At 44.7% G+C, this 16,686-nt stretch overlaps 7 protein-coding genes across 7 annotated transcripts; 3 read left to right on the top strand and 4 right to left on the bottom strand.

Annotated features, from left to right (window-relative positions):
- Window positions 1-276: 276 nt before the first annotated feature.
- Window positions 277-2,137, bottom strand: FOMMEDRAFT_31301 (uncharacterized protein; the record flags this gene model as incomplete). Its single annotated transcript, XM_007270327.1, has 5 exons — window positions 277-621; window positions 736-794; window positions 909-1,892; window positions 1,933-2,037; window positions 2,101-2,137. 5 exons carry the CDS (start codon window positions 2,135-2,137, stop codon window positions 277-279), a joined length of 1,530 nt encoding a protein of 509 aa, XP_007270389.1.
- Window positions 2,138-2,517: 380 nt separating this feature from the next.
- On the top strand, window positions 2,518-5,555 carry FOMMEDRAFT_170545 (Metallo-hydrolase/oxidoreductase). The gene is made up of 12 exons (XM_007270467.1): window positions 2,518-2,688; window positions 2,756-3,041; window positions 3,101-3,153; window positions 3,213-3,229; window positions 3,288-3,806; window positions 3,929-4,036; window positions 4,091-4,473; window positions 4,590-4,701; window positions 4,915-4,985; window positions 5,082-5,208; window positions 5,318-5,378; window positions 5,443-5,555. The coding sequence occupies exons 1-7, from the start codon at window positions 2,530-2,532 to the stop codon at window positions 4,215-4,217; spliced, it is 1,269 nt and encodes a 422-aa protein (XP_007270529.1). The 5' UTR covers window positions 2,518-2,529; the 3' UTR covers window positions 4,218-4,473; window positions 4,590-4,701; window positions 4,915-4,985; window positions 5,082-5,208; window positions 5,318-5,378; window positions 5,443-5,555.
- Window positions 5,556-5,861: 306 nt separating this feature from the next.
- FOMMEDRAFT_34509 (uncharacterized protein) lies at window positions 5,862-6,077 on the top strand (the record flags this gene model as incomplete). The annotated part of the gene is made up of 1 exon (XM_007270340.1): window positions 5,862-6,077. A coding segment is annotated over one exon (216 nt), but the record flags the coding sequence as incomplete, so codon positions are not given.
- A 221-nt stretch (window positions 6,078-6,298) lies between these two features.
- Window positions 6,299-7,540, bottom strand: FOMMEDRAFT_160785 (uncharacterized protein; the record flags this gene model as incomplete). Its single annotated transcript, XM_007270466.1, has 7 exons — window positions 6,299-6,489; window positions 6,545-6,749; window positions 6,800-6,982; window positions 7,088-7,216; window positions 7,305-7,352; window positions 7,405-7,434; window positions 7,493-7,540. 7 exons carry the CDS (start codon window positions 7,538-7,540, stop codon window positions 6,299-6,301), a joined length of 834 nt encoding a protein of 277 aa, XP_007270528.1.
- A 306-nt stretch (window positions 7,541-7,846) lies between these two features.
- Window positions 7,847-9,626, top strand: FOMMEDRAFT_170543 (kinase-like protein; the record flags this gene model as incomplete). The annotated part of the gene is made up of 7 exons (XM_007270465.1): window positions 7,847-8,144; window positions 8,215-8,385; window positions 8,448-8,516; window positions 8,571-8,780; window positions 8,842-9,091; window positions 9,161-9,539; window positions 9,593-9,626. Exons 1-7 carry the CDS (start codon window positions 7,854-7,856, stop codon window positions 9,624-9,626), a joined length of 1,404 nt encoding a protein of 467 aa, XP_007270527.1. The 5' UTR covers window positions 7,847-7,853.
- Window positions 9,627-10,572: 946 nt separating this feature from the next.
- FOMMEDRAFT_136574 (uncharacterized protein) lies at window positions 10,573-11,933 on the bottom strand (the record flags this gene model as incomplete). Its single annotated transcript, XM_007270464.1, has 7 exons — window positions 10,573-10,593; window positions 10,649-10,977; window positions 11,034-11,076; window positions 11,139-11,269; window positions 11,322-11,615; window positions 11,670-11,724; window positions 11,781-11,933. 7 exons carry the CDS (start codon window positions 11,931-11,933, stop codon window positions 10,573-10,575), a joined length of 1,026 nt encoding a protein of 341 aa, XP_007270526.1.
- Window positions 11,934-12,756: 823 nt separating this feature from the next.
- On the bottom strand, window positions 12,757-14,556 carry FOMMEDRAFT_136573 (uncharacterized protein; the record flags this gene model as incomplete). The annotated part of the gene is made up of 6 exons (XM_007270463.1): window positions 12,757-12,864; window positions 12,920-13,705; window positions 13,769-14,128; window positions 14,189-14,320; window positions 14,380-14,480; window positions 14,544-14,556. The coding sequence occupies 6 exons, from the start codon at window positions 14,554-14,556 to the stop codon at window positions 12,757-12,759; spliced, it is 1,500 nt and encodes a 499-aa protein (XP_007270525.1).
- Between the last annotated feature and the right edge of the window lie 2,130 nt (window positions 14,557-16,686).

The raw sequence follows: 16,686 nt of genomic DNA, 5'->3' as shown, positions 1-16,686 counted from the left end.
TGAGTTATGATAGATTTTGTATTTGAGTATACTTAGTGTGACGAAAATCACGAATCACGCGTGTGACAATATTTATGAAAACGACAGTAAGATTCTTGAAATCGAATACAATATACATTATGCAGATAATTGTATTTTACGTGTCAGTATGACATAAGGACTCAAGCGTGCCTAAGGTGAATAACACAGAGACTCGGAGATGTTCGTTATTACACACGACGGTATTGTTTTACAGTATGGAGAACCAGGTGTAGTCTCCGTGTAGAGGTTCGTGTTTTACGATTCTTGCCTATCAAAGTATGTCGTGCAGACCTTGCAAACATTGCTCGCGTTCAAAGCAAAGAGACCGGAATAGTTTGTCCTCCAAGGCTCTCTTCTCACTGAAGAGTAATCCTCTTCCCTATATGTACCCCTATGCTCGTAGTGCGCCTCTACATTTCGATACAACCCAATACTTCCAGGCAGTGATTTCAGATATAGACGATACATGCACTTTTTACCGATGCACAGATTGGGACACAAGCAGCAGTGCCTGCCATCATTGCAATTGCCGTAGAAGGGGAACACTCGATAGAAGATGATCAGAGTGGCATGCGCCCCGTTTCTTCTCAGAGCGGATAGCTTCAATCTGGGAAGGTATTTGCAGGTATCCATTTGAAATGTTCTGCAGGAGACTATCCTGTAGTTAGAGATTCGTGGGTGTTCAAACCATTCTTTTCGGAGAGCTTTGCATACCAGGCTGAACGCGGTGTGCGTATCGGAATCGACTAACTCCATTATATGGAGAAGAACATCTAAATGAAGAATAGGAAAATCGCAGCTTAGCGAGATCCCATCAGCCAAGGCATGTCTGAGAACTCCTCCATCGACGCAATGGGGTCGCAAATAATGAGCGACAAGATTCAGACCTTTTTCAAGTCCCCCGTCACCAAATCCCTCTAGGAAAGGCTGTGCACGGGTGTGAGCGACTTGCAGCGGGCCTGAGATTACACCAGTTAAAACTGCTACAGCGACATGCCGAATGGAAAAAATGATTACGGTGCAATTATTCGTTCCGGTTTCACGTGCGTGTCCGACGGCAAGGCCAATATTGGCTTGTAAATGGCCTGGGGTCGAGCAATCTTCCGTAACGAACACTATACAGCCTCGGTACCTATAGAAGCTGTACAATGGCTTTCCGGTATTGCGATTCGCCTTGTCATCCCCGTCCTCCTCACCCTCACCCTCTCCTCCATCGCCCTTTTCATTACCATCATTGTTATGCGTGCTCGGCCTGAAGGCCAGTGTAAGTCCACCAGGAGATGCAGCGCGTAACAGAAGCTCAGAATAGGAGTGGAATGGTTTGCCACCTTCGCGCGTCAGCACCGCAGAGTTAATTTGGCAGTTGTGGCACATCATGAGACCGCGAGTATTAGCAGACGCAAGGGCCAGCCTCGGATGGTCGGTATTGAAAGTCATCCAAGCGGATTCGTCAATTATTTCAACATTCTGCGTCAACGCCTGGTAAACAGCAAGCCCGACCTCCGAGACAGGTGTTGGCTCAATCGCAACTCGATATTGCCTTGGCGTATCAGGCCACAAGACACATTTATTATTTGTAACTCCAACGATAGCTATGTGTTGTAACCAGTCTTCGCCATTATCGCCTCGTGGAATGTTCCAAAGAGGAAACGCAGCATCGTAGACGCAGAACCGTTCGGCATCGAGGTCGATAGTGTAGTTGAAATCGCAGTATAGTTCCGGCAGGTCTTTTCTCGGCCTGTAAAGATAAGGATCGTAATCTCCCTTGTTTTCGTCGAGATCTTTATTTTCTTCATCCAGCTTCTTAATCCTTTCCCATTCACTTTTATAGAAAGCCCTGGTATTCTCGAGCCACACTTTTACAGTATTATCTATTAGTAAAATTTCTTCTCTGCACATTATCACTTGTACCTTTGTAAGCGTCGCTGTCAGGGGGAACACTGTCTACGAGTTCTTGTCCAGCGCCAGGCCTTTCCGCGTATCCGTCGCTCCAGCGTCTTCGTATGAAATTAATTCCTGTACAGCCATTAACCTATCTTCAGTGGCAAAAAATCATGTAGACTTGGTGAAAGAACGTACCATTGCAGCGATATGTTATTGTACAACTAGTTCCCATTTTACAGGATGCGACAAGGAAGTGAGACAAACCACCTTGAGCCACGAGAATTAAAATTTAAAATTTAAGAAAACACATGACTCTTCTCAAAGTACTTTAGAAACACCAAAATTGGCAATCTCGAACAGCAATGATGACAAATGCCCGTTTTATTCTGATGCCTTTCGAAAATCAGAGGCTGCCGAATGAGAGAGCCTGACGCGTACTTCTGCGTTGCTGCGGGTCCGCAAGGGGATACGCGTCTGGGCGGCTTCGTCGCGTGTCTTACTCATCACACGCGCGTTACGGACTCAATCCGAATATAACATGGCTAGTTTCCTCCTTCCCCAACGTCTCTCATTTCCTCTTCCAACTTGCAAATCACTCTGCTTGCATTGTGTCTGGCTTGAATCATGTCTTCTGCAAAGGACCCTATAAAGGTTTCGTTAATACCCGGGAGCTCAAATGAAAAATCTTCTGGTACACCTGCACACTGGAAAGACGCGAAAGGAAGCTTGTTCCAGAACCCATGGCCGAGTTATCGTGACTTGGCATTCATGGATGCCATAGGAGTCAGTTCAAATAAACTATTTCTTCTGCGATGGTGAATGTCTACTGACTTGGTGAAATTAAACGTAGTATTCGTACAAGTTTTTCCTCAGTATGCCAAAGATACCTAGCGACGTTACGACGCGGATTCCCAGCGTCCGACCCACTTGGGGGACGACGACGTCCTCAGGTGGGCCAGATAACGCGGATAAGATCAAAGCAACTTGGCTGGGGCATGCATGTTTTCTGGTTGAATTGCCCGTGCGGCAGTCCACTGAGTCTCCTGCGCCGTCACGTGGCGCAAGAATATTGTTTGATCCGGTGTTCAGTGATAGATGTTCTCCGGTTCAGTGGTTTGGGCCGAAACGATATACACGTGAGTAATTACGAGCAATCCTTGTATTCTATTCTGTTCGTTAACGTATTGTTCTGTAGAGCTTCCATGTGAAATCGCTGAGATCCCTGAAGTCGATGCTATAGTCATCTCGGTGGGTCAAATAAATACACGAAGAAAACAATCTGCTCACTTCATGTTTTCGAATTCCAGCATAATCATTATGACCAGTAAGTCTACTCATTCGCTGAAGTGCGACCGAAACCATGATAACATATAAAATCTTAGCTTAGACGCAGATACCATTCGAGCATTCTCCAAACGTCCTAACCCTCCACACCTCCTAGCACCACTCGGGAACGGCGAGATTCTACGTTCCCTCGGAGTATCAAACGAGAGAATACACTGCCTTGACTGGTGGGAAGGTAGACGTGTAGAAGTTGAAGTCGGTTCTTCTTCCTCCTCCAAAGATGGTGATAAGAGTAAGAGTGCGACGGCTACTGTAGCTTTCGACGTTACATGCACGCCAAGCCAACATCAGTCTGCACGATCTATACATGATAGGTTTAGGACTCTTTGGGGTAGTTGGGTCGTACAAGAGGTCCTTCCGCAATCAGACTCTAAGTCTATCAGTACCGAATCAGATGCAAAGTCGCAACAAGAGGGAATGAAAGTGTATTTCGCTGGAGATACAGGATATCGCACCGTACAGAAAGGAGAAGATGAAGATGAAGTGCCGTTTTGTCCTGCGTTCAAGGAGATTGGGGAACGGTGGGGTAGTTTTGACTTGGCGTTGATACCAATTGGGTACGTTTCGGTTTCTCTCTCTCTCTCTCTCTCTCTCTCTCTTTTTTTATTTTTATTTTTTTTTAAATTCATCTATTTCATGCCTTATTTACTCACTTGCCTGACGATCATTTTCTTGTCAGTGCCTATGAACCACGCGAGTTCATGTCTAGATTCCACTGCGCTCCACAAGACAGTGTACGCATCTTCAAAGATATTCGTGCGAAGAAGGCTCTCGGTATGCACTGGGGGTAAGTATTTCTCTTTCTCTTCTTTCGCTTGCTCGTCTTGACGTCAGATTGCAGAACGTGGTTGCTAACGATGGAAGACGTGACTGAGCCTCCACGAAAGCTTGCCGAAGAGTGCAAGAAGCTAGACATCCCGGATGAAGATTTTGGAGTCTGTGATTTGGGCGAGACAGTATTTTTCTGAACTTATCACCAAGATTACTATTTGCATGGTTGCCTGTGATGGCAGTAGACTCATACACATCTTACTCGTACTTTGTTAGATAATTTCTCCTATTGTGATGTGTATTCATTTATATATCTGTTAATTAGTATTATGCTCTTATGCCCAAGAAACGACAGAATGTATGACCGACAACCGGTCAAATCTGTAACAACCCAAGAAAGACATTTCCCTTTTCCCTAGCTCTATACACCATCGTACGACGCGCCTCCCACCTGTCAAGTATAGTAATATCAATATCATTAGTTAGCACAGTTCAAGGTCGGTCTTTGTATTGATATAATAGATATAATATAATATAAATAGTGTAAAGTGTAAAGTGAACACACACCTTTCTAAGACGAACAATTATACCCTCCTCGTCTAGTTGATCCTTCTCAGAAGCAGTCACTTCGATGGAGAACACGCGAAGGACGCTTTTGACGTCCGCGGCCTGCACGGATATCTGTGGATGTGGAGAGGAGAAAATGGAAAGATAGAATGAGTATTGAGTAGGGTAAACAAACGTGAGATGAGTGGGTTCTGGAAGGTGGCGCAGAAGGCAAAGAAAGAGAAGGAGGGGGAGAAGGAGGAAGAGAAGATGGAAGAGAAGGGAGGAGAGAAGGAGAAGGGAGAGGATGTGGTATGTTTGTATGAATTAATGTATGAGTGGACTTACTTTGGCTTTTCGCATGACCTTGCAGCTCTTGCCGATCCATTTGACAAAGATGAATTTCTCGCGCTGCGACTGTAAATGCAATGCATTCATAAATTAGGGTAAGAAGGTAAGCAGACAACAACCGAAGGAAGGAATGCATAGTTAGATTAGAGAATATGCCCTGACCTCCTTGTCATTGGAATACGCAACACGGACGTAAGCGTACGAAGCCTTCGAATCGTCCAGCTTCTCCTTCAACTCGGCAAGACCTCCAGAACCCGAAGCCGTAAGAACCAGCTTGTCCGAGCGGTCAGACTGAATAGACCCATATCACATATAGTGATAGTATGTAGTATAATTAAATTTTTAAATAGAGACATTAAGGATTGATTCTCGCCGTTGAATTCGGGGAAGAAGGAATCACCTCGTAGTCGAGAAGACACCAGTTCGTATCGCTCTTGTCCGAGCGAACGTCCATGTACGCTGTGTGTATTTGTTTTTATTTAAGTAAAAAGGGGTAAATTAAGGGGATACTGTGTGAGCTTGCCTTCGTCGATCTGCGGGTCTGACACGTCGGCCATGGCGTTCGGCAGAAGAGGAGGGAGTTGGGAGAATTGGAAGAGAGAAGAGAGTGAAGGCGGTTGAGAGGCAAGATTAGTGTCGGTTGCCGACTGACGCTGCGACTGCGATGCGGACTTGTCCCACGCTCAGTTTGTTTCCTTCCATTGCCGCGGCAGTATTCAACTTGCTCTGAGTCTCCGCCCTCCACGATGTCTTTTCTACGTCTTTCCCTTGCAGACATGAACATCTCGTTAACACGAAGTATGTCTTCAGGAGCTTCGCAAGCCAGAAACATTTCCGACAAACTATATCGATATAAACTGCCCATACCAAAAAGTTCTGGAGAAAGGGACGAGTCTGCTGCTAGCACATCCGAAGACAAGTACACAAGCAGACAAACACCAGCCGAGTTTCTCAAACACCGCGAACTAATGAAGAAGCGTTTCCCAGAGGGTTGGAACCCTCCACGAAAACTTTCTCGCGAAGCAATGGAAGGAGTACGCGCACTCCACCAACACGACCCAAAAACGTTCTCAACGCCCGTCCTCGCCGAGCGATTTCGTATTAGTCCGGAAGCTGTGAGGAGAATATTAAAGAGCAAGTGGACGCCGAGTAAGGAGGAGAAGGCGAAGCTGTTGCAGAAGGATAGAAGGAGGAAAGAAGAGAATATCGTTAAGAGGATCGAGAGGGAACGAGCGGATAAATGGCAACAGATTGATAGGCATGAGAAGCCCGAGGAGACACGTCAATGGGAGAAGAAGGATAGACTTTCTCTTGTGTGATTATCGAATTATGCAGCGGTACGTATTCTGCGTTCTTTCTTGACTCGGCCTTGTATTCACTTCTACAACAGGAGATACACGACGAATTCATATCCGAGGACGACGTCTAGTACACTTTGGTACCTGGGAGTCGTCTTATACTTCTTTGGTGGGCGCCGAGGCTTTTGAACCTCCGGACCGATGCAACGCTTCGTTATGTCTTGGAGCACGCGTTCGCGCTCTGTTGCAGGACCAGATCCATGCCAAAGGAACCCTCATATCGTAGTCAACCCCATTCTCAACTTACGCTCTCATTTCCGAATCTTCACACTGCCTAGACCGTACAAAATAACCACCTAATTCCATACACCATTTCATGCAACCACAAATATAGACCAAAAATGCACCATATTGTTTCGGCTCAGACTTAGCCAGCTTCTCAGTTCCCTCTTCGTCCACTTTCAAGCAGATCATATCCTTCAATACCTGTGCGCCAATTCCTTTTTGGTAGAATTTAATAGCAACTGTGTTCCACTGACACATCCCAATAAGTGTCCATCCCAATGTACTGAAGACTTGCTTACTTGCAATGCTATCCAGTCCATGCGAGCACGATTCTGCGCAGTGACAGATGTTAGTGGGTTCCCAGGTCTAAGACTCACGCGATGCAACGACAAACCTTTTCCTGCGCGATCCTTGCAAGCTCTCCAAACAAAGCCTTCCCAAGTCCGTTTGATCGGTATTCCTCTCACGTACAAGTCACCGAGCTTTACAATAGCAAGCAATCAGGGGGAAAAAATAGTTCACTAAGAAATAAGAAATAAGAAATAAGAAATAAGAAATAAGAAATAAGAAATAAGAACATTACTAACATGTATAACTGGTTTCCCAGCCCAGGTCGAGAACGTGAATGAGTACGTTGCGTACGCGACTGCTTGTCCCGAGGGCGAGATGGCGAGAAGTGCGTGTGCGTAGGGCGTTGTGAAGAGGGTTTGCTTTAACTGGCAGAAAATAATATAATATTAATACGTTAGAACTTTGACTGGCTGGTTGATTAAATGGATGGTGTTTCTGAGGATTAGTACTCACTAATTCAGGAGTAGCCTTTGCAGACTCTTCTGCTTTTTCGAATGTAGCCTATCAACTCTTGCGTTAGGCAACCACATAAAAGTGGAGATGACAGTCGCACAAGCTCTTTGATAAGTCCTAGTAGTGTATCCTGAGAAAAAGAGGTAAGACACAAACGTGGATTTTGTAGACTTTACAGTATACTTTACAATGTCATCTTCCTTAGCATAGCGAATGTAGAAAGCGGCTGCAGACATCTGAATTTTCACAAAATGAATAAATGTTGGCCCAAATGTTCTTAAAAATAATAAGAAGAGTTAGCATGACAGTTAAAGTGGAAAAAAAAAGGTAAATTGGGTCCATACATGCAGTTACATCACACAGTCTGTGAGTGTGATTAAGAATGATATTAATATATGACAAGCAGCAGGGCAGCCACTGCCAGCCAGATAGATTATTGAATACATGCTCACGTGAGAGGCAGTGCGATCATCATTGATGGTTCCAGCAGGCAGTCAACAGTGACTCAAATACGTACGCCATCTTTCGACCCGCTTTAACATATTCAAGATGTACCTTAGGGACAGAAAAGTCGCTGATACAATCCGGAGCACACAGTATAATTCTGGCAACGCACTCCAGGGGACATTGGCAAGACTTACCGACCTTGATCTTACGGGTCGCGTCCAGTACGATTCTACAGCCATGCGGGCAAACGGTGGATATTGCGATGTATTTGTCGGCGTTGTTGCGATACAACGCCATGGATACTCCTCCGGTACGACAGGTACTGCCGGAAAAGTGAAGGTTGCTGTCAAGAGAATGCGTGTTCATGTTCAGAAGGAACGGGAGTACGATAAGGTACAGGCCGGTGCAATTGATCTTGTATAAATTGTATTTATACTCAATGCATCTTTGTGCTTGACCTTAGGTTCTCGCAAAAGAGCTGTATGTATGGTCAAAGCTCGGTCACCCCAATATCTTACCACTTCGAGGATTTGCATTGGAGGGTGCTTATCCACTTGTAATTTCGGACTGGATGGAGAATGGGACACTGCGGGAGTACTTGCGTGACCACGCAGAGTGTGATGTCGAACCCTTGGTGATCTCATTTCACCTTCTGGCAGGCTTTCCAATTTAATAAATTTAATAAAATTGGAACAGATAGTCAAGATTGCTAGTGGGGTAAACTACTTGCATAGGCAGGATGTCGTTCACTCTGACCTCAAAGCAGTGAGTTCTTTGTATCCCCATAGCAATTTCAACGATCACTAATGACTTTCTCAGGACAATGTATTGATCAGCAATCACGGAGAACCGCTCATCTGTGATTTTGGTATGGCAAGGATGCTATCTGCTTCTCTCACTCTGGCCGCCACGAGTTCGGGAGGAATAAAAGGTTCCTTGAGATGGATGGCGTATGAACTCCTTGATTTTTCGAACGACAGTCATCACACAAAGGAAACGGATGTCTGGGCCTTCGGAATGACTGTCTATGTAAGCTGTCCGTAAGCATTTTTCTCCGCTTGAGAATAACGGACAGGTTGTTTCTTGCTAGGAAATACTTACACGCGAACTGCCATATGCTCATTTGAAGAATGATGGGCTCGTGATGCGCGCCATCACAGAGCGCAAGTTGCCTTCCCGTCCTGGTGCATATAGCAATTGGTCACCTTTCCTACAAAGCGCATGGACGATCTGTGAAGAATGTTGGATATCACCTCCGCGAAATCGAATTGCTATGGAAGGCGCAACAGACATTTTGTACTGCTCAGTGACGCGTACAAATACTATTGACATTAATACTGGTAAGGTTCAAAGTTTTAGGACATCAGAATTCAATTTGCATTAATACATACCCTATGTCTGATGTTTAGTCTCAATTTCCAGCAACTGTCTCCTTACATGGGGTTCTGACAAGTTGGCCAAGGTTGACCTTCGGCTGCCACATTCTTTGGGATTCAGATTTTCAGATTTCCAGAGAATGGTACTGCTCACTGAGAAGGAACTACAACAGTCTGCTGTCGAACCACGCCAGACACAAATGCGTGTTTGTACAGAAATCCGCAATCGTATAAAGTTGCTAGCAGACATACGCCCAAGGTCCCACGAATATGTCACAGTTGAAGATGTTCTTACAGGCATCTGTGATGCACTCAATGTACCAGTTGACACTGAGTACTGGAAATTTGATAGCAAGAGCCAAAGTGCCATAGCTGCATACAGATTGCGTGTTGAGGCAATCAAGACAGGCGGGTTTGAGAGGATACAAGATACTGGCATCTTTCTCATTGATTATCTTGGACAAGATTGTTATTTTGGGGGGATCATGCATTTTCATGAAGGGAGTGGATCAGATTGTTGGATGATGAGTACTGTTCGATCCAAGACTCGTCTTAGTAGTTCTCGCCGTGCAACCTATCCTAGGTGGCAGGAAATGTCTAATATGATTATTGATTAGTAGGACTTTGAGTAATTCATTCATTATAGTTACTTGTACTGTTAAAATAAACTGATCACTTTTCCTTAATCTCATATTATTAATTCCTTCAAGTTCAAATTAGTATGAAAGTATGTAGAATTAATATTATAAGTACTTGTCTAGTATGAATATACATATATACAAGTGAGTACAAAAAGTCTGAAGAGTAAGTGGATACTGAGTAAGGAGGAGAAGACTAAGTTTTTAGAGAAGGATAAGAAGAAAGAACATACAGATGAATGGGAGCAGATTGACAGGCATGAGAAGCCTAAGAAGAGACCTAGATGAGAGAAGAAGGATAGGCTAGTAATTGAAAGTATGACATAATTATACTTTTAGACTGTACTGTATACAGTATACTCTGTAAGTATAAACAGTATACAGACTGAAAATTACAGTCTGTAATTTACAGATTGTAACTGTAATTGACTTGCTAATTATAACTGTATATGTGTGTATACAGTTATACCTTTCAAAAATAGTAATAAATTACTATAAATATATGTAACATACTATATAGTACATTCTTCTTATTCTATATAAGTATTAGCATGTTTGTAAGTTGTTATTTGCGAAGCAATTCCATAATATTACATAGACCCGGTGATTGCTCCCTGTTGAAAGGGATTTTGACGCAATACGAACACTCAATTGTATTTCATGATAACCAGCCAGGCTAAGACATGATAAAAATAATCCCTAGATAACAATATTTCGAAATTTACTGCCCAGTTATGAAACGTATTTTATTTGCTGTGCAGAAATTACCCCTCACTTTGAACGCCGATAAACTTCGTCCAAGTAGAATCACAGACATTGAGAGTAGTACTAGTAGGACGTATTCAGTTGACTTGGAGTAAGTAGCTATCCGGAAAGGACTTACAGGGTTAATGACATTGCAGGTCGTACCTGCAACGCATGCAGTAGCGCCAGTCCAGCCAATACCACCACACTGACCATACTGCTGAACGGTGCCGGCAGCAGTGGAGGTCGGAGTTGCTGCACTGGAGCTCGTAGCCGGCTGTGTAGTTGTGCCTGGGTTACTCGTGGTCGGAGCTGCAGGACTTGATACTGTCGGTGCAGAGGCTGCGCCGGGGGGTGCTGTCGTCGGGACGGTTGCAGGCTGACCAGCAGTGTTCCAGGTTGCGGCGGTGGGCCATGCAGTGGTGGCGACGGTCGGAGAGGTCGTGCCGTACGGGGTAGGACCAGGGACTATGGATAACCGCTAAGATGCCTTGAAATTTGTGAATAAAATGAGTGAGACGTACTCGTGTAAGCCTTAGGAGAAGTGTAGATGTCGATGAGGATACCCTACATAGACGGTGAATCATAATCTTAAACTTGTTTTAACTTTCGGAAAAAGATGTACATACAGGGTCTTGGGGGCTGTAAGCTCCAGGAATTTTCACGGTCGGTGGGTTGGCCGAACCGGATCCACCAACATTGAGTTGGAAGCAAGACATGTAGAACTGAGCGCCGCCAACGCTTGAAGCGACGTGAAGAGCTTGCAGAATTATAAGCACTACAAACACGGGAAAATACATCGAGAGACTTACCAATAACTTCAGCCCGAAGGAGATATTGACCAGGTGCGATGCTAGGAACAGTGAAGGTGTAGTGACCGCAGTTGTCGTTAAGGACCTCAGTCGCCCAATATTCGGGGTTGTTAGACGGTAAGCCCATTTCAGAGATCTTAAACCAGCTAGCTGATGCACCATCGGCGCTTGCTGCATCATCGACCTTAGCCATGTAAACTTGGACGGGGCCCCAGTGGTCACCACCGATCGCCTCGTTGGCGCAAGACCGGTCGTTGGGTTGCTGGTGCATCTCAACGGTGACAGAATCACCGGCTAGATAACAAGTCAACATTACAGATTATTAATAATCAATAGATGCATACGTACGATTCACGCTACAGAGACCAGAAGCCGGATGAGGGTTGACGTTGCAAGCAATATCCTACACAGAGTCTCAGTTGGATAGCGAGACAGATATAATAGAGGGAGATGACATACTGTACTGCTGACGTCCGTAACAGGAGAGTTCGACTGAGGCAGCCGAACACACCACGAGCCCTGGTCAACATTGTTGACCCACATCTCTTGGAACGTGGCATGCGCCACCGCCGACGCAAAAGCAGAAGCGAGTACCGCAAAAGTAGTCAGCATTTTGAGTACACCTTGGATTAGTTGGTCTTGGCATATAATACCACTTGCTGTTCAGCGTTTTATACTGCTTGTTCAGACCTTATTTAGATCGGATCTTCAGTCATCAGTCTAGATGCAATTGTATACTCTTGTCATAAGGCACGAGAACTAGAACATTAGGCGCATGTGCGGGGGAACTTGTGAAGTCCGGACCCGAAACACTAGGGGAGATGGAAATAGGCAGCCATTCAGGCTTTCTCTACGAAAGAGACAGCGATGCAGAGCAGGCCACGGGACTTCATGCCACGGCGTTGGACCACGGCATAGAGCTCGTTATTATCCGAAATTCCGGAACGTGTTCTGCGCCAGCGAGGAAGAGCCAGAGTAAAGTCCGTGAATTTGCCGTTCAGCGGAGAGTGCTATATTTAGACACTGTCTGCGTCTTTCCCGTAGAGTAATTTAGCCTGTGTATGAACTCAACATTCATCAGTAGAGAGTTTGACAGTTGATATGTGCATGGGAACACGATAGCTCCACCCGAAGTTTTTGCTCGGAAATACGTGCCAATCCTTACTCCATGTCCCGGTTAGATAAAATATATAAAGCGAGATAAAACACGTATCCTAGCATCGCAGAAACGGGAATTTTCAGCCAGACAGCCTTACTAATAGTACATGGCAAGAAGGAATTAAATACCAAGAGCCGTCTGATTTCTCTTTTCTTTTTCCTTTCGACGGGTTTCGACAACCTGCGGAAAGTTCGGAAAATAAAGGGAAATGTTCAAGGAGTCAATATAGGCATATGTGTCAGACGTCATAGATTATGGGGCTCATCGCAATGTTATTCACTGTCCCGGCACGCTCGCTTTTCTCGACCTGACAACCTTATTCCGTAGAGCCTTTTCCTTAAGCTCATTCTCTCGCCTCTTCAAATCAATTTTATCATCCATAACCTGCAAGCCACGTCACCAACCAAATATTGAAAGATCGGGTGATATATCAGTTCACCTTATTCTTTTCTATCTCGGCCTGCCCCTTGATTTTCAGTTCGCCTTGTGGGGGTTCGTCAACGTCCATGTCTCTTCTTCTGTCTGGTGACGAGCTTCGTGAACGACGGCGTCGCTCAATGCTCGATCCTCCACTGTTGGCAGACCTATGCCGTTTCCTTTCACCATTGCGAGGTTCAACTGCTCGCCGCGGAGTTTTTGAACGTGAATGCGTGCGACTCCCACCACGTCTTCTCATAGGTGGACTACGCGAGCGGCTTCTACCGTAGCCTGAAGGGCTACGTCCACCTCGACGTCTATCACGCCTAAGATTTGTAGGCGGAGATCTGTCAAAGTTACGCCCACTAGAGCGTGACCGATCAGAGGGTGACAACCGTCTGCGACGGGGAGGAGGACTGCGGCTATCTCTTGCGACTCGTCTCGGTGGAGAACGACTATCGCGAGCACGGCGACGAGGCGGGCTACGGCTATCCCTTAAGTCACGCCGCAATGGCGAACCCCTGCGTGGAGTGAGACGGCGACGGGGAGGTGGAGAGTAAGATGGTGAACGAGGGCGGCGCCTGCGCGGTGGAGGGCTATAGGATGGTGATCTTGATACTCGTCTTCTCGGAGGGGAATAAGATCGAGAACGCGAATCTTTCCGAGCACCTCTAAACGGCGGGGTGCGAGACGGTGATCTGCCACGGGATGCTGGTGTAGGAGAGCGACCTGGTCGTCGAGACACAGGTGTAGATGAACGGCGGCGGCCCGGAGAACGAGATCTCGAGCCAGAACGATAACGAGGGCGCTAAGGCATAGGTAAATCAAGGTTCACTAAGGTTCGTTGTCCGCATAACATGAAAATTCTTACCCCTCCACGGGTCCCCCAGCCACTGTCGCGGCCTCTGCCCGATCTGCCTTCGTCATAACCACCACCTCTCCCTCTTCCACCGCGGCCCCTTCCACGTCCTCTGCCACCACTTCGTTCGGCCCTTTCCCGGTCCCTTATTTCGTCTAGGCGTGCCCTGCGATCTACTTCGTTTAAAGCACGTGTATCCTTTTCACGAGCAAGGCGCATCTCTTCTTTCTTTTCCTCGACGAATGTTTTCGGAATACCTCCAGGAGAAGACTGAGCTTCAAGCAGAAGTTTCCATAGGGCAATCATGAACTCTGGTGTTTTGGAAGTCAGGAAACCAGTCAGGTTTATTTGCATTTTCCTCGGATCAGGCAACTGACGTAAGTCGTGTCATCGTCAGAACATTCCGCAAAGTGAAGATTAGATACAGCGTACAGGCTTGGATGGATCTTCAAGAAGTCCCATAGCATACTCAACGACAACTTCATCTTCGAGTCCGACTAGCTCGGTCACTTTATTTGCAATCCATGGACGCATCACTTGTAAGTTAACCTTGCGCATGTCCACCTAAGGGAAAGCACGACTCAGTTACTCTGGCGCAGATATACAGCGAAGTAAATTAGTACCTTTTCGCTAAACTCAGGTGGAAATTTAAGGGTCTTTAAAAGCTTCATTTCCTTGTCGGAAAAGCGGCTGTCCTGGTCCGCTGACGTGCCCTTGAAAAATCCTGAATGCTCATTGAAAGTGTCAGTCAAACGTCAACGCAAACAACTAAGCAGACAGTTTTCACCCGCATCAGCCATTTTGCTCAAGATAACTAGAAAACGTGTGCAAAAAGGGTGCTAGTACAGTATTCAGGTCGACAACACTGTAGCAGGAGTAGGCAACGACGGAGTGACGACTGGACCGTTTGACGACCCAAAAAAGAAATATATCACGTGATTGTATTTGTCAGCAATATTTTAATCCTGATCTGTTTACCTTTCTTCCGAATCAAAATCAGCTGTTTGCAGAAGATGTTAAGACCATCCCCAGCCAATAATTCGTTGTGTTACAGTAAATGGTTCTAGACATCACGGCTACTTACTTATCAATGTTGAGAACACTGACTTCCTGGACTGTGTCCGAAACGGTCTGGTGCTTTGGACAGTGGACTGTCTTGTTGGATTGTTAACAGCCATCAAAGACACTCTGGCTTTGCCTCATCGGAAGCAGTAAGATCTTTTCGACTTTATGGTAATTATTTGGAGAGTCAAAATGCAACATCAAGCATCTAACACCAGAACCCTGGAAAGATAGTGGTGTGTGATATTGTAACTTTGTTCACCTTTCAGCGTTATAGCTTCAAAGGTTTAGGCTTGTCAAATGATGGTTGGCTCCCATTGGATATATTTCTATCTCTCAATCATGAGTCAGATCAGAATTAGGACGCAACGAACAGCAAACAAGATGCAAATTGTATCAAGTCAACTTTTGACCTAACTTATAAATACCAAAGGAGTCCCAGTCACGGCTCTTCACTATCATCCACAAATCATCTGGTACTAAACTCTATGGAGCAGATTGCTGAACCTTCTCAAGCAACACTGGAAATATTTTCAGAGAGTCCAGAGGACATTCTCTACCAGATGTACGTGTTGTAAGAAGTAGCCCTGAGCTCATCTTGCTTGTTAACTTGCAACAATGTTAGAAACATGAATTACTTTATAAACTTGGTGTCCTTCAGTAAGCCTCATATTCATACTCATCTTCTGGTTGAGCCTGTCAATTTTTCGTCTTTGCAGTGCTTTTGTATTACGACTATCTGTTAACTTTGGATGATGAAATTCGGTTTTTTTGACACAAAAGGAAAAGAAAGGTTGCTTCAATCTTCTTTTTCACTAATCAATATGTATCTATTATTGGGAGCGTGCCTATTATATTCCAGACATTTGGACCTTGGTCTTCTACAGTACTTGTGCTCTTATACTTGTTTGAAGGCATAATCCGATTTTCTGACTTTTTAAATTGGTTTTAGGAGTATGTTTCTTTTGATAGCATTCTATTGAAGGTTTTTAGCTCAGCCAGTATATTCCATAGCTGCAACACATTTCAAAAATACTATCAGATCCTGTCTATTCTTGTACAGATCATTGTAGGAGGTCAGTTCTTCATATATCTGCTAAAGTGTATCATGATATAAAGTCATATCTAGTAATTTCTATCCTCTGGACATATGCATTGTATGAATTGAATAGAAAACTATTGGTAACAATTTTGATACTTGCTACCATTGTAACCTGTTCCGGGCTGGTACGCTCGTACACTCTCAAGTTACAGTAGGCTTGATACAAACATTTGCTTATTAGTGGTCTGTTATAAGCCACAAATACCTATTAACAGAATTGTACAATGTTTCACAACCTACTGGATGCCATTCATTAATCTCAGATGATTTGTAAGTATAGTTCTATTTGTCACAGCTATCTCTTGCTGCTTGCACACTAGAAGAACTAGTATGTGAAGCTTACCAGACTTTCCTGCATTTAACAATAAACATATATAAAGGGCTGGCAGTGTCTTAGGGAGGCACATTGTTCTTTAACATACTCATTATCCTTCTTACACTAAGAAAGGCTGTTGAAATCAAGAAGCTTCAGAATTTCAAGCTCCTTTATATTCTAGTCTATTCTGGTGAGTCTTAGTCATTCATGACCCAATTGATACTCAGTTTGCACTCAAGGTATTAATTATTTCATGCAAGTACAGTATATGACAAAAGTATTACACAGGTGAAAAAATATATATAACTTCCCCAAAACACAATAATATTACACTCTGTAAATTGGTACTTGTAGTCTAGCATTTTATGAATACAACACTCTATAGAGTATTAAATTCCTTTCAAAAATGAGTGAAAGCAGAGAAGAATACAAAAAAGGTCATTTTCAACT

Source organism: Fomitiporia mediterranea (genome assembly GCF_000271605.1).
Source record: "Fomitiporia mediterranea MF3/22 unplaced genomic scaffold FOMMEscaffold_13, whole genome shotgun sequence".
Taxonomy (NCBI): Eukaryota; Fungi; Basidiomycota; class Agaricomycetes; order Hymenochaetales; family Hymenochaetaceae; genus Fomitiporia; species Fomitiporia mediterranea.
The sequence above is the reverse complement of the archived record's forward strand: the minus strand, read 5'-3'. Positions and strand labels throughout refer to the sequence as shown.

Coding starts and splice junctions, on each gene's coding strand:
- FOMMEDRAFT_170545 (XM_007270467.1), top strand. CDS start 2,530: ATGTCTTCTGCAAAGGACCCTATAAAGGTTTCGTTAATACCCGGGAGC. Junction 2,689..2,755: donor CATTCATGGATGCCATAGGA/GTCAGTTCAAAT, acceptor AATTAAACGTAG/TATTCGTACAAGTTTTTCCT. Junction 3,807..3,928: donor TTGGCGTTGATACCAATTGG/GTACGTTTCGGT, acceptor TTTTCTTGTCAG/TGCCTATGAACCACGCGAGT.